This window comes from Zophobas morio, unplaced genomic scaffold (genome assembly GCF_036711695.1).
Source record: "Zophobas morio isolate AGI-343-1 ecotype UQ-CSIRO unplaced genomic scaffold, CSIRO_AGI_Zmor_V1 ptg000030l, whole genome shotgun sequence".
Taxonomy (NCBI): Eukaryota; Metazoa; Arthropoda; class Insecta; order Coleoptera; family Tenebrionidae; genus Zophobas; species Zophobas morio.
In genome coordinates, this window is record NW_026972135.1 from 6,305,478 (window position 1) to 6,319,581 (window position 14,104).

At 33.9% G+C, this 14,104-nt stretch overlaps 1 protein-coding gene across 2 annotated transcripts; it reads right to left on the minus strand.

The window, feature by feature from the left end:
- Positions 1-19: 19 nt before the first annotated feature.
- Positions 20-2,296, minus strand: LOC135137947 (uncharacterized). 2 transcript variants are annotated; one of them, XM_064067729.1, is made up of 7 exons: positions 1,980-2,296; positions 1,684-1,924; positions 1,496-1,635; positions 858-1,442; positions 563-803; positions 387-514; positions 20-333 (listed from the first exon to the last, which is right to left on the minus strand). In XM_064067729.1, the coding sequence occupies exons 4-7, from the start codon at positions 916-918 to the stop codon at positions 41-43; spliced, it is 723 nt and encodes a 240-aa protein (XP_063923799.1). In that variant the 5' UTR covers positions 919-1,442; positions 1,496-1,635; positions 1,684-1,924; positions 1,980-2,296; the 3' UTR covers positions 20-40. The 2 variants fall into 2 exon arrangements, with proteins under 2 accessions (XP_063923799.1, XP_063923798.1); XM_064067728.1 differs by lacking the exons at positions 20-333; positions 387-514; positions 563-803 and having other exon boundaries at positions 1,099-1,442; positions 1,980-2,273.
- Between the last annotated feature and the right edge of the window lie 11,808 nt (positions 2,297-14,104).

The window sequence follows — 14,104 nt, forward strand, 5'->3', positions numbered from 1 at the left end:
GAATGAAAATATATTTTTTTTTATTTCAAGAGTAGAACAACTATCCATCGAAAAACTCAGAAACGGGAATTTTTTTCAAAAAATCATTAACGATCGTACCAAACAAGGGAGCATACTTAACTTCAGTACTTTTAAAAAGAGCAAATATTTGTCGAGATTTGGCATCCATAGCAGAATTAAATTCCTCATTCAGAATTTTGTTGGAAAAGAACTGTTTGTAGTCAAATTTAACACTCTGTGTCTGCATGTCGAAGTTGGAGTCAACCACCTTAAAGTAAGTGGTACCTTTTTCGTACTCTTCCAGTTCAAAACTAAACGTGAATGTTGGATCAACTAAAATACGTTTCCTAAAACGGTTATAATGTGCGTGTGCACAAAATACATACCGAAGGTGAATTCGGAGGATGTTATGACATTTACGGGTAAAAGAACAATGGTACCTTGAGCTTCACAATCAACTTCTATAGTAATCTGAGAGTAAGTCGCTTCTATTGTTAAAGTACCGAAATCTAGTCTATGTAAGAAAATAAATAAAGCGTAAAAGCTACATTTAAATTAATACTTAGCGTTTATCTTGTCTGGTTTCGAAAGACCTATAAACCTAAATCGATCGTATTTGTGTAGGAGCCCGTAGGTACTGTTTCCCAATACAATTTCAAGGTCTGGGAATTCGACGTCGTACAAACTTGGTAAACCATGCGATGGCAAAGGTTTGTTTAAGATTCTAAAGGCACCATAAATAGATTCACTTAGACACTGGTTAAAATCGGTTCTCTTCCTGTCACATTTTTTGAAACTGGAAGCTTAATTATGTGTTCACAAAAAATAAAAATTTGTTTTTCTCTAAAATTACTTACGAAGTTTGAGGCAGCTGCCAAAAGCCACTACGGTTAACAAACAAAGCACGAAACGGTTCATTTTACGTCTTGGAATCTACTTGCTAAATTTAGAATTTTTGGCGGTTTAAATATATGTTAAGACATGAAAAAAATAATGGGTCAACAATTTCAAAACCTGCTGGATGCAAGGTAATCCGGCCAGGATTAAGGTTTTGTTAAAAAATAAATGTAATTATTTTAACAAAGTATTAATAGAATTTATTTCTGGATTACAAATCACGAGTGCTTAACTAACTTTAAATAAAGTCATTTATCCATCGAAGAGCTCAGCAACGGGAACTTTTTTCAGAAAATCATTAAAAATGGTACCAAATAAGGGAGCTAATATCCATTCAAAGCTTTTATAGATAGCAAATATTTGGCGCCATTTCGCGTTCATAGCAGAATTGAATTCTTCATTCAGAATTTTGTTGGAAAAGAAGTGTTTGTAGTCGAACGTAACTCCCTGTACTTGAATATCCACTTTGGAATCGATCACCCTAAAATAAGTAGTACCCTTCTCGTACTCTTCCAGTTCAAAACTAAATGTGAACGTTGGATCAACTAAAATGCGTTGTTTAAAACAGTTATAATGTGCACGTGTACAAAGCACCTACCATAATTAAATTCAACGGGTGTTATGACGTTCACGGGTAGAAGAACAATGGTACCTTTAGCCTCACATTCAAGTTCTAGCGTAAGTTGAGAATAAGTTGCTTCTATTGACAAAGTACTTGTCAAAGGACCAGAATCTAATCTATATAAGAAAATAAATAAAACGTAAAATCTACGTTAAAAATAGTACTTAGCATTTATATTCACTGGTTTCGATAGACCGATTAATTTAAATTGATCATATTCCTGCAACAGCCCGTAGGTACGGTTTCCGATAGTAACCACAAGGTCTGGAAATTCGACGTCATACAAACTTGGTAAACCATGAGACGGCAAAGGTCTGTCTAAGATTGTAAGAGCACCATGAATGGCTTCACTTAAGCACTGGTTAAAATCGGTCCTCTTTCTGTCACATTTTTTAAAACTGGAAGCTTAATAGATATTTGTTTATACAAAGTGTTTTTTTTTTTCTCCGAAACTACTTACGAAGTTTGAGACAGCCGCCAAAAGCCACTCCGGTTAATAAACAAAGCACTAAACTGTTCATGTTCGTTCTTGGAAACTATTTAATAAATTTAGAATCTTTGGCGATTTAAATACATATCGAGATTTAAAAAAACATTAATGGGTCAACAATTTCAAACCAGCTTGAAGCAAGGTAACCCAACGGGAGTTTGTGTTTGCATAACTACCGATTATGGTAATTAGATATCGGTGATTAGAAATGCGAAAATATTAGTTTGAGGTTGGTATACGATTATTAATAATTACAACGATTGTTGAATTTAACGCAGAACCTGATCTTGTTCATAAGGGAAAATATATATAGGTATATATAGAAATAAAAATTGGTCAAAGCTTCATGTGTCTGAAGAAAATATGGTGGATGCGCCGGGACAAGGTGATGAAATAATACATAGATAATAGAGAAAACATTTGTGTTAGTACCTACGTCTGTAAAATCCTTTCTTATGTATTTTTAAAACATATTTTAAGTTAGACTTTCATCAAGAAGATTTCGTCTAAGACTTAAAGTTAAAAGAAAACGTTTTACCTAAATTTATTCACGTTCAAGAAAAGACAAAGCACCATTTAAAATTGTTAATCCGGAACAAACAACTAATGAACAAAATATCGAAATTGAAAATCTAATAGCCACTAAATTACGTTGGTAAATAATAAAGTTATGATAAATCCGGACGAGTTTGATAATAAATAGGCTGGATAACATTAAATACCTTGACGACTTTGCGGAATTTCATAAATTTCGAATTAAAATTAGCACCAAAATTAAGTAATAATAATAATAAAAATAATAATTTAAATACATGCCAAGACATAAAAAATAACGTTTCTCAAATGTTCCATGGAATTTTGGAAGACCACCCTCCAAATAATCTTAAATGAACAAACAATTCAGTCAGATCCAATAATGATCCGAAGAGGAATTTTTCAAGGCGATTCTCTTAGACCGTTATGGTTCTGCTTAGCAATAAATCCCCTCTTCGATATCCTGAACAGCTGCAATTATGGGTTCAACATAAGAATTAACAAATAAAGAGAAAACAGAATAAGTCACTTACTGTATATGGATGACATAAAAATATATGCAAGTACACAAAATCAGTTAACAAACTTATTAAATCTGACTCAACAGTTTTCCGGTGATATTGGTATGTGTTTTGGTATTGAGAAATGTAAGACCCAAGCAATCAGAAAAGGCGTTCAACACCAAGTACCACATATAACCCAGAATAACGAAATAATCGAAGCCCAAGAACGAAATGATACATACAAATATCTGGGTTTCTGTCAATCCTCCCACATCAATAATACCAAAACGAAAACACAGTTGAAAGATCAATACCTAGCGAGAATAAAATTAATATTGAAGACACAGTTAAATGGAAAAAATTTAATGAAAGCAGTAAATACATTCTGCGTTCCACTGCTAACGTACTCTTTTGGAGTCATTAAAAGGTCAAAACTGATCTTGAAAATTTAAACATCGCAACAAGGAAAATTTTCACACAGTATAGAAGACATCATCCAAAATCGTCCATTGAAAAATTCTCATTACCAAGACAGAATGGAGGAAGGGGTTTCCAAAACCTAGAAAACTTATATCAGAGACAAACTGACTACAAAGCTAGACACGACAACGCAGCCAAAATCATTCACAAAGAATTAGCAACACTTATGAACTTAATTGAAGATACGACACCCTATTACACTTACATTCCATCTCCGTTCCTTGAAAATAACAAATACAAATTATACTGGGATCGCACAATACTTACAGACTCAAACATTACAGCTAACAGACCAGACATCATACTTATCAAAAAACACACGAACGAAGCCATTCTCATTGACATTGCTATTCCTAACACAAACAACATTATTCAAATTTGTTTCATCCAAGATGGCGACCGTGACGGGGCAGCTCAAAAGTAACTCGAACGCTACAAAAATGTGCAAAAAGTGTGGCAATATTCCAACGCAAGGCCCAAAATGTGTACAGTGCAATGCAGTTTTTCATCCAGGGTGCATTAAATATCTTAAAGATGTTGTGGAAATTGCTCCTTGTGAGGTTATGTGCTGTGGTTCCAAGGTGACTCCGACGACATTGCCAGAGAAGAAAATGACCAATAGCGTCGCCCAAGAAGAAGTTGCTGCTTCAATTAATGACCCCGACAACGAATTGGATGATGAATCCTTTAGTTCTGCAATTGAGAATTCTGATACCGCAAAGGTGGAAAATAAGTATCTAAAAAACTGCTGAAGGAGAAAGACTTGCACATAAAAAGTTTATGTGCCAACTTGGACATACTCCACAAGCAAATAACCTTGCTAAATAACATCATAATTAAGCAGGAGGAAGGAATTTTCAATAATCATAATCCAGAAATTAATGAAATTGTCAAAAAAAGTAAGCTGCTCCCGCTCAAAAACACCAACGATAAACAACAGAAAAAAACGCAAGACTCGCCATCTAATCAAGCCAAAACACCAAATCAAGGAGATAAAGATAAGAAAGTAAAGAAGACACTTCGTGGTTATAGCGAACTCCAGGAGTCAGTTCAGGACGATAACGAAAATCTGGACAATAATAAGACACTGCAGAATGAAGACGATAACTGGAATAAAGTCAAAAGCAAAAAAAGACATCGCAGAGAAACCAACAAACCGATAACTGGATGCTCGGTGGATAATAGTACCCTCAAAGCAGTCCCACGAAGAAGCTTCATCCACGTGTTTCGACAAATCCTTCAACGACTACAAAGGATATCGAAGATCACCTCTGCATGTCAAATATATGCACTTTCGGAGTTGAAAAGCTGCAGTCAAGATATCCGGACTTATATTCAAGCTTCAAAGTGACCATTGATCATAAAGACCAAGACGTAGCTATGAAACCTGAAACCTGGCCTCCTGGCAGCTGTGTCAATCGTTTTTTTCATCGGATACTAAAGAAGACCGCGTTGCCTTAGAGGTAGAAGGCTATTTGAACATTCTGTCAATCAACATCCAATCACTGAGGGCTAAACTAGCGCAATTAGAGGCAGCAGTAGCAGACGATGACTTCTCCCTCCTTACCCTTTGTGAACATTGGTTGATGGCAGTAGTAGCTGACCAAATACGTGTCAATAATTTTGTAACTGACTCTTATTTTTCAAGAAACTCAACGAAACATGGGGGCACAATGATTATGAGGAACGCTGAGGTTTCTTGCACTCGTCTCCAAAATCTCGAACAACTCTCAATTGAGAAACATGGTGAGATATCTGGAATTTATATGAATAACCTAGAAATTTATGTGATAAATATCTATAGATCACTACTTTAGAAAAAGTTTTTGGTAAAATTAACACGTTAAAGAACAACATAATCTTGACTGTTGACTTTAATGTAAAATTTGACAAAGACGACCTCTTAAAAGACTGCTTATTAGATTTTATGAGAACTTATGGGCTTTTTCACTTAGTCGAATTTCCAACTAGAAATAACAACTGTCTGGATAACGTTTTTACAAATTTAGGTCACGCACTTTTTCAAATTAGTCCATGGAATTTACACCTATCAGATCATAGAGGCATCAAAATTAAAGTGTTTATTTCGTCTACTAAAAACAAACAAAAAACACAGCTTATTAAACATAGGCCAATTACTGCTCTTGGTAAATTCAAATTGTACGAGTCGGTGTCCAATATCAACTGGGACTTCATTAAGCTATGCAGTAATAATTCAGTTGACGACTTGTTTACAAAATTTGTAAATCTAATAGGAGGTCATGTAGGGCAAGCCTTCCCTCTAAAAGTAGTCAGGCGTCAACCTAACAATAACAAAACTGTAAAGTGGTTTGATAGTGAATTAATTCAAATGCGGCAAACATTACAACATTTATGTGAAATAAATAATCTAACTGGGAGTGAACAAACCCAGTCAGCAAAAAACTCGTTTAGGAAAGTATATCGTGACAAAATAAATGAAAAGAAAATGCTTTGTAATGAAAAATTCATCTCTACTGCAAGTAATAAAGTCAAGGCTATGTGGAAAATTATCAACGAAACTCGCAATAAAAGTGTTAATAGTCAAAAATTAAGCTGTGATATGACCTGTGACGATTTTAATAACTATTTTATAAATGAAATTTCAAAATTGGGAACGCAAAGCAATAATGACTGTGATATTGAACTCTGTGATATAGCAAGTAAGTCTACTCACTCCTTGATTAATAGCCCTAGTTTCAGTTCTAAAGAAGTGTCACACATAAAAGTGAGAGAAGCTATAGATAACCTGAAAAATAGTAATTCTTCTGATATCTTTAATCTTAATGTGAAAATTGTCAAAAGTATAAAGGACTTGCTGATACCTCCACTTGCAAAACTTATTAACTTTTGCATAAAATATTGCGTCTTTCCCAAATGTCTTGAAACAGCGGTCACTGTACCAGTATACAAAAAGGGTGATCCTAATAATCCATCTAACTATCGACCTATCTCATTACTTCCCATATTTGGCAAAATATTAGAGAAAATTCTATTTGAACAACTTTGTACTTATCTTGAATCACATGCTTTACTTTCTGACTCACAATATGGTTTTAGGAGAAACCGTTCCACTGGTAATGCTGTTCAGGAGTTAATTAATTTTATATCTCAGTGCTTTGAAGATCGTAAAATTGCAGTTGCGTCTTTTCTGGACCTGTCCAAAGCCTTCGACTGCGTCTCGCATAAACTTCTCCTCAAAAAACTGACAGTCTATAACTTGGTACCGTCTAGCATTCAACCTATTAGATCATATCTGGAAGATAGACACCAGGTTGTCAAATATAAGGAACAATTATCCGATTGTCTTCCTGTCAGAAAAGGTGTGCCACAAGGGTCCATCCTGGGGCCCCTCTTATTCATTATTTTTATTAACGACCTATCTTCTAGTAAAGACTCAAAAATTATCTTGTATGCAGACGATACAACCCTAATAAACCAAGCAACATCGACGGAGACTATCTGCGTCAAAAGAGAGGAGACGCAATCGAGGGCTGAGGATTGGTTCAGACAAAACCACCTCAGCTTGAACGCAAATAAAACTACCACTATGTTATTTTCTTTAAAAAATAGCGATGTTCCATCCAATTTCACCACTTCAGCACAATTCCTTGGGATACATTTGGATGCAAAACTAACCTCGAAAGTTCACGGCGACGAGGTGGCCAATAGAATTAGCAAAAACTTATTTGTGTTAAGGAGTCTTAAAAATAAAGTATCATATCAAGTGCTCAGAACAGCATATTTTGCCTTATGTGAATCGCATCTAAGATACTGTATCCTAACATGGGGTCATGCCAGCATCTGTAATCGCATATTTAGGCTCCAAAGAAGAGCAATAAGAATTCTTGCTGGCATAGGTTATAGGGATGATTGCCGCTCATATTTTACATCCTTAAGAATATTAACCCTACCGTCAATATATATATTAAATTCACTGCTACATCTCAAACTTAACATCAATAATCATATGAGACACAAAGATATTCACTCGTATAATACACGTCACAACGCTGCACTTCTTCCAAATTTTGTAAGGTTAAAAAGAAACCAGTCATTCAATTATTACTCTGTCAAATTTAACAATAAATTATCAGAAAGTACTCAAAATCTTGGTATAAAGCAATTTAAGAGACAAATATCAGATTATCTCATCAAAAATGCATTTTACAATTATTATGAATTCCTCAGTGTTACCTCAGTAATTGTGCCCCCATCCAATGTTTTGACTTGATTTTAAAGTTATAAAAATCCTATATGTATGTAATGTGCCTTGTATTGAATTTGTGACTTGTACAACGACTTTTGTTATATGTACTAATAAACATTATTATTATTATTATTAATATTATTATTAAACATACCACACCAAGATTTCAAAATATCTACAATTATTATTATTATTATTATTATTATTATTAATATTATTATGCAGTATGTCCAACGGAGCAAAACTCCAATTACAGAACATACATCTGATCATTTCAACTTTATTATATATATATATATATATATATCACAATTAGGTTTTCATTCATAATTTTTAAGATAATTCGGAGAAGTCGAGTTTCTTCAATTCCGATACATTAGTTGTAAACAGATCTGTCTGATTATGGGCATAATTACCTAAGCGACACATTGTCCATAGAGGAGAATATTTTAAGACATCCGTACGAGACTTTCCAATATAAAAAATTGACATATACCTTGTATTATATGCTCTTACGTTTATATGGAAACTTATTTGTGCCAGTAAGCATGGACAGTCGAAAACAGAATTCAAAATTTTATACAGGAAAATAATTTTTGCTGTCTTGTTTCTTTCACTAAGACTTTGAAATGAAAACCTTTCCAAAAGTCTGCAATAAGAATATCCAACAGGAGGATAAGTTCCGTCCACTCGATAGCAAAGGTACTTTAAAAACCGTCTCAACACGCGCTCTAAATTTTCTGTATGGTTTTTATGATGTGGGAACCAAACAACCGACGCATATTCAAGTTTGCTGCGTACGAACGAATTAAATATTCTTATTAAAGTCAAATTATTAGAAAATTCTTTTGCGGTACGCACTATATATCCGTAAATTTTCATAGAGCTGTTTACCGTTCTCTCAATATGATCCGAAAAACACAATTTCTTATCGAATGTCACACCCAAGTCCTTGACCACTTCCGGTCTATCCAACAAATAATCCTTTAACTCATAATTAAAAAGGAATGTATTGTTTTTGAGACCATAAGACATCACCACTGACTTTTTTTTATTAATGGGAAGTTGGTTTAGTTCAGACCAATCAGATACAATATTAAGATTCTTTTGTAAATTCTCACAATCTTCGATACCATAAATGGTAGTATATATTTTGATATCGTCTGCATATAATAAACAGGGTACATTCAGTGCAGCCATTATGTCATTTATAAAAATATTGAACAACAGTGGTCCAAGAACAGAACCTTGCGGTACCCCTGAATGAGCTATAAATTCTTGAGAGGAATGACCATGAACAAATACATGCTGCTTTCTTCTACACAAGTAAGAGGAGAAAAATTCTACTACATTTGGGGAACAGCCAATATTACTAAGTTTTGACAAAAGAAGATCGTGGTCTAACTTATCAAAAGCCTTCGACAGGTCAATGTAAATAACGTCAGTTTGACAATTCAGGTCTATTGATTTCGAAATATATTGTGTGATTGCGCACAAATTCGTTACTGTCGATCTCCCAGGAAAAAAGCCATGTTGTACTTCATTAAAATAACATTTTAATTGGGAAAAAAGCTGTTTGTAAATAATAAATTCGAAAACCTTTCCAAAATTATTAATCAGAGACACTGGGCGATAATTCTCAATGCAAAACTTATCACCACTCTTAAAGACAGGGACAATTTTCGATTTTTTCCACTCATCAGGAAATTTAGCTTCTCTCAAACATAAATTGAATAATGCTGTTAAAGGCTCAGCTAGACTCAATGCACAATCCCTAATCACTATCGCCGGAATCTTGTCAGGACCAGCTGTATACTTGGGCTTTAATTGGTATATTGCCTCAATAACATCTTGCTCAGAAATAGACTTCAAAGACACGTATTGACACAAAGACTGAGATTCCTTGGAATAGTTCCCTAAGTTATATGTTACAGGAGTGAACACTGACTTAAACATTTCGTAAAAAGCATCAACTATCTCCTTTGGTCCAGAGTAGTTTACATTACCAAGACTCATATTAAAGGGAATATCGGTACCATTACTTTTATATTTAACAAATTGCCAGAATTTGTTCGGATCATTAGAAATTTCGCCCTCAACTTTGAATAAATAATCTTTATATAGCTTTGCTAGTTTCACTTTGATAACCCTACGCAAATTTTTGAATTTTTCATAGTCTTCTTTATCACCGTATTTCTTGTACTTTTTCCAAAATTTACTTTTTTGCTTTATTTCCTTTATGAGATCAACAGAGAACCAAGGAGGATAGTGATGTTTACGTGCTATACTTTTTGGAACATTTGAACCGAACACCTCTTGAAGTTTCATGTAGAATATTTCACATGCTAAATTCACATCAGTAGATTTATTAAGTGATGACCAATCAATTAGCGAGATACCCTTGATTAAAACAGTAATATCTGCTGTGCGAAAATTGAAGTTGTCACCTGTGTTCACACCACATATGTAATTAGTACATTTTACAGCACTTTTAACCATCAGTAGCAGAGGGGGATGATGTACATCTACAGGAACTAGTTCTTCATCCGATTTGCTTACGTAACATGATATATTAGAAATAACTAAATCAAGAATGCGATGATTAACATTTAGGACATTATTATATTGCAAAAACTCCAGAGTATTCATGAGATGCAGCAATGGAAGTGTGTTTCCAAGTAAATTTCCTGAATTTAAATATGAAACATATTCAGGGACATTGAAATCACCAATTATAATAATCTTGGATTTAAATATAAATTCCAGTGAAAACATAGCATCAACGAAGTCAAAAAATTTGTTTGTGCTTATTTTAGGAGGAATGTATACTACAAAAATGTATAAAGGATTATACATGTCAATAATTTTAACACATAGCACATCAATTTCCTCTAAAGAATCAAACAAAGTTCCCTGTAGATCCACTACTACTGCAGCCAGATATTGTTTAACACCTAATAAAACTCCCCCACCTCTAGATTTATTTAATATTTCAATAAATTATCGATAGAAATGAAATCCATGTTGAATCTTAAAAAAAATTCAATTCTACCCTTAGTTATCTCTAATGTAGGTGTAGTCCCAAAACAAAATTCAAAAAGCTGTTTTGTTAGGAACATGTCATATTGTTCGTAAGTTTCTCGAACAGTCTGATCATGTCAGTCAGATTAGATTAGCACCAGTAGGTCAGAGTAGTGTAGGTCACTTTCCAAGTGATGCGCGGATAAATGATCGGTTGTTACGCTAGAATTTTGGGGATGGGGTGAGATTAGAGAATAATAGCAGACTAATTTGTATGCTGTAATTCTAGCATCTCGAAAGTTGTTTTGTTAATCTAATCAATGCATATCATTACTTGGTCTTAGTACCCGTAATGGTAGAAGTCTTGCCTGAATGCCGGTCATTTCCGGATCAGTGGTGGGTCTTAAAATAATAATTTATTTTATACAGGTACATAACCCAATTATAGAAAATATAAAATAACATATAAAAGAACATATATTTAGAACAACAATTGGTTACTATATTTAAAAAAACGACGAAACGAACGGTTATGTAATGAATAGTGTAATGATCGAACAAATTGATTATACTTTTTTCGGTAGTTCGCAGACTGTCAAAATGTATGCCACATATTGATGATATATTATTATTAATCTAAGATGAAAATAGGTGATTTACACAGAGTATTGGTTCTACATGTAGCTGAAAAGATGGTTGTCAATTGTCGCACATTTAATCGGGGTACTATGAAATTTATTTTATTCAACAGCCACTTGCAGCTTATCTTGTTCAATTATTTGTTCATAAAAACTATGCTTCATATGAAATGGTCATATCCTCTAACCGGATAGTTACCGTCTTTTACAAAACACAAAAATTTTAAAAATCGTCTTTGCACAATCTTCTAATCTACTACGCACTAATGCAAAATACAAAACACTTAGCGTTTGTGTATCTTGGAAATCTTTACAATTTCGAATAATCAGACCATACATAGAGTATGCCTTTTTAACAATCTCTGTTATATGCAATACAAATGTGAACTTATCGTTAAATAATACTCCCAGGTCACGTACAGTCTCATTACGCTGTAGAATGGCGGTTCCTATTCTGTAAGAAAATTCTGTTTTGATAAACTTTCGAGAGAACGTCACAACGAAATATTTAGATATGTTTAGTTGAAGCCGGTTCTTGACGCACCAAGTTACTAAAGCATCTCAATCAGCTGAAGAGCGAACTTCCAGGAATAATTTTAAGTCGTCCGCAAACAATGAGTTATTACAAGATACTAGTGCATTCGTCACATCATTAATGAATATTAAGAATAGCAGGGGGCCGAGATTTGACCCTTGCGGGACTCCCCATATTGAGATGTACACTTCAGAAAAATCCCCGCCATGTACAACTTGTTGTCTTCGATTAAAGAGATAAGACTTCATTAAGGCCAATAACGGGGTTGAGAAGCCAATACGATCCAATTTATGAAGTAAGATGTTGTGGTCAATTTGATCGAACACTTTTTGCAGATCTGTATAGATGGCATCTACCTGATTATTTCTATCTATTATTTCCGATGTAAATTGCGTAAAAGTGGCTAAATTCGTGGCAGTGGAACGCGCTTTCATGAAACCATGTTGGTCAGGTGAAATTAAATTACGTACCGAGTTGTAAATGTGAGTAGAGAGAACGCACTCAACTACTTTTGAAAAATTGTACAATATAGATATTGGTCTATAATTGATGATTTGAGAAGTATCACCTTTTTGGTGAATAGGAGTAATTTGTGCTAATTTCCAAAGTTCGGGGAAAGTCGATATTTGAAGGATTAAATTGAAGATATGACTCAGTGGATTTGATAAAACATAAGCAGCATCTCCTAGAAAAAAACTCGGTACATCATCAGAACCGGACGTTATTGTATTTTTTGCCACTTTCATAGCCCGTATAATTTCATCTTCAGTTATAGAAGACAGACTGATGGTCAAATTATTGGCAAATGTTTCTGAAACCATGTCGGCACTAATAGGCTGGGAAGAAGTGTAAACACTTTTGAAAAAATCAGCAAAGCTGGTAACTATATCCGTCCGATTAGAAATGGTTTTTCCATCGTATGTTAGTACTCCAGGTATACGCGTCTTGCCTTGTTTAGAATGAATGAACGACCAGAATTTCTTGGGGTCTGTGATAATGTTATTTTCAATATTCCTAATATATTTTGCGTATGCTATACAAATTTTCTTTTTAACATCTGTTCTGAGTCACTTAAATTCAATATATTTCTGGAGATTATGATTCGACAGAAATGTTTTACGCATATTGGTTTTTAATCGAAGAGTTCTTATAATATCCTTATCGAACCAAGGTGGATAATGACGGCATTTTCTTGTGAAAGCTCCAGTCTTTGGTATGTATAAATCAAAAGTTCTAAATAAAATTGTGTAGAAGTGTTGACAAGCTAAATTAACATCTTTAATTTTTCCAAGCTCAGACCAATTAATACCCAATAATGCATTATATAAACCAGGATAATCCGCTTTTTTAAAGTTATAGATATAATTGTTTGAATTTAAACAAAAGATATCAGCCTTTTGAATGTTGCAGTCTATATCAAATTCTAATGGAGGATGAAATGCGTCTTCTTGGACTAGAGGGAAGCTAGACTTTTCAACATGACAAGAGGAAGAAGAGAATATAAGATCTAAAGTATTACCGAAACAATTACTTACATTACACAAAGTGATTCAAACATTGACTGTGGTTATTATTAATATTACTGCTATCCGTGAATGTATCAAAGTCTCCTAGAAAAAGAACAGTCCTATCATGTATTTCGTCAATAATACCAGCATATTCGAAAAATCTTTTATATTATTATAGAAAGAGGTTAATTTAGAGTTTAAATCCCTTACGTTTTGGTACATGCATGTTATTTTAGGTCGTCGGTCCGAAAAATCATTGAAATCATTCTTAGAAATAGAAAGCGCATCATCATTTTTTTAAAAAAGGATTAACTGATCGAGAGGATGTGGGAGAAGTCCCGTTAGTCAAAATAATCGTTTCTTTTATCAAAATACCATCAGCCACATGCTTCATTGTCGATCTTTTGGAAGCCTCTTTGAATGTAAAATTAATAGTTTTAAATTGTTTTTCTAAAATATTGCTCGAGTCCAAATAAAATATGTTATTGTTAGATTCAGCTAGTCTACGCAGAGTGTCATTTAGTTGATAGACCAAACTATTTAAAATCGGGCGTTTCAGAAAATAGGGACGTCCTATAAAAACGGTATTCATATTCTTTATTGTATCAGCGAACGTACTCATCGTGAGTAGTATGCCGGATTTTACCT

Coding starts and splice junctions, on each gene's coding strand:
- LOC135137947 (XM_064067728.1), bottom strand. CDS start 2,040: ATGAACAGTTTAGTGCTTTGTTTATTAACCGGAGTGGCTTTTGGCGGC. Junction 1,636..1,683: donor CCAGTGAATATAAATGCTAA/GTACTATTTTTA, acceptor TTTCTTATATAG/ATTAGATTCTGGTCCTTTGA. Junction 1,443..1,495: donor ACCCGTTGAATTTAATTATG/GTAGGTGCTTTG, acceptor AACGCATTTTAG/TTGATCCAACGTTCACATTT.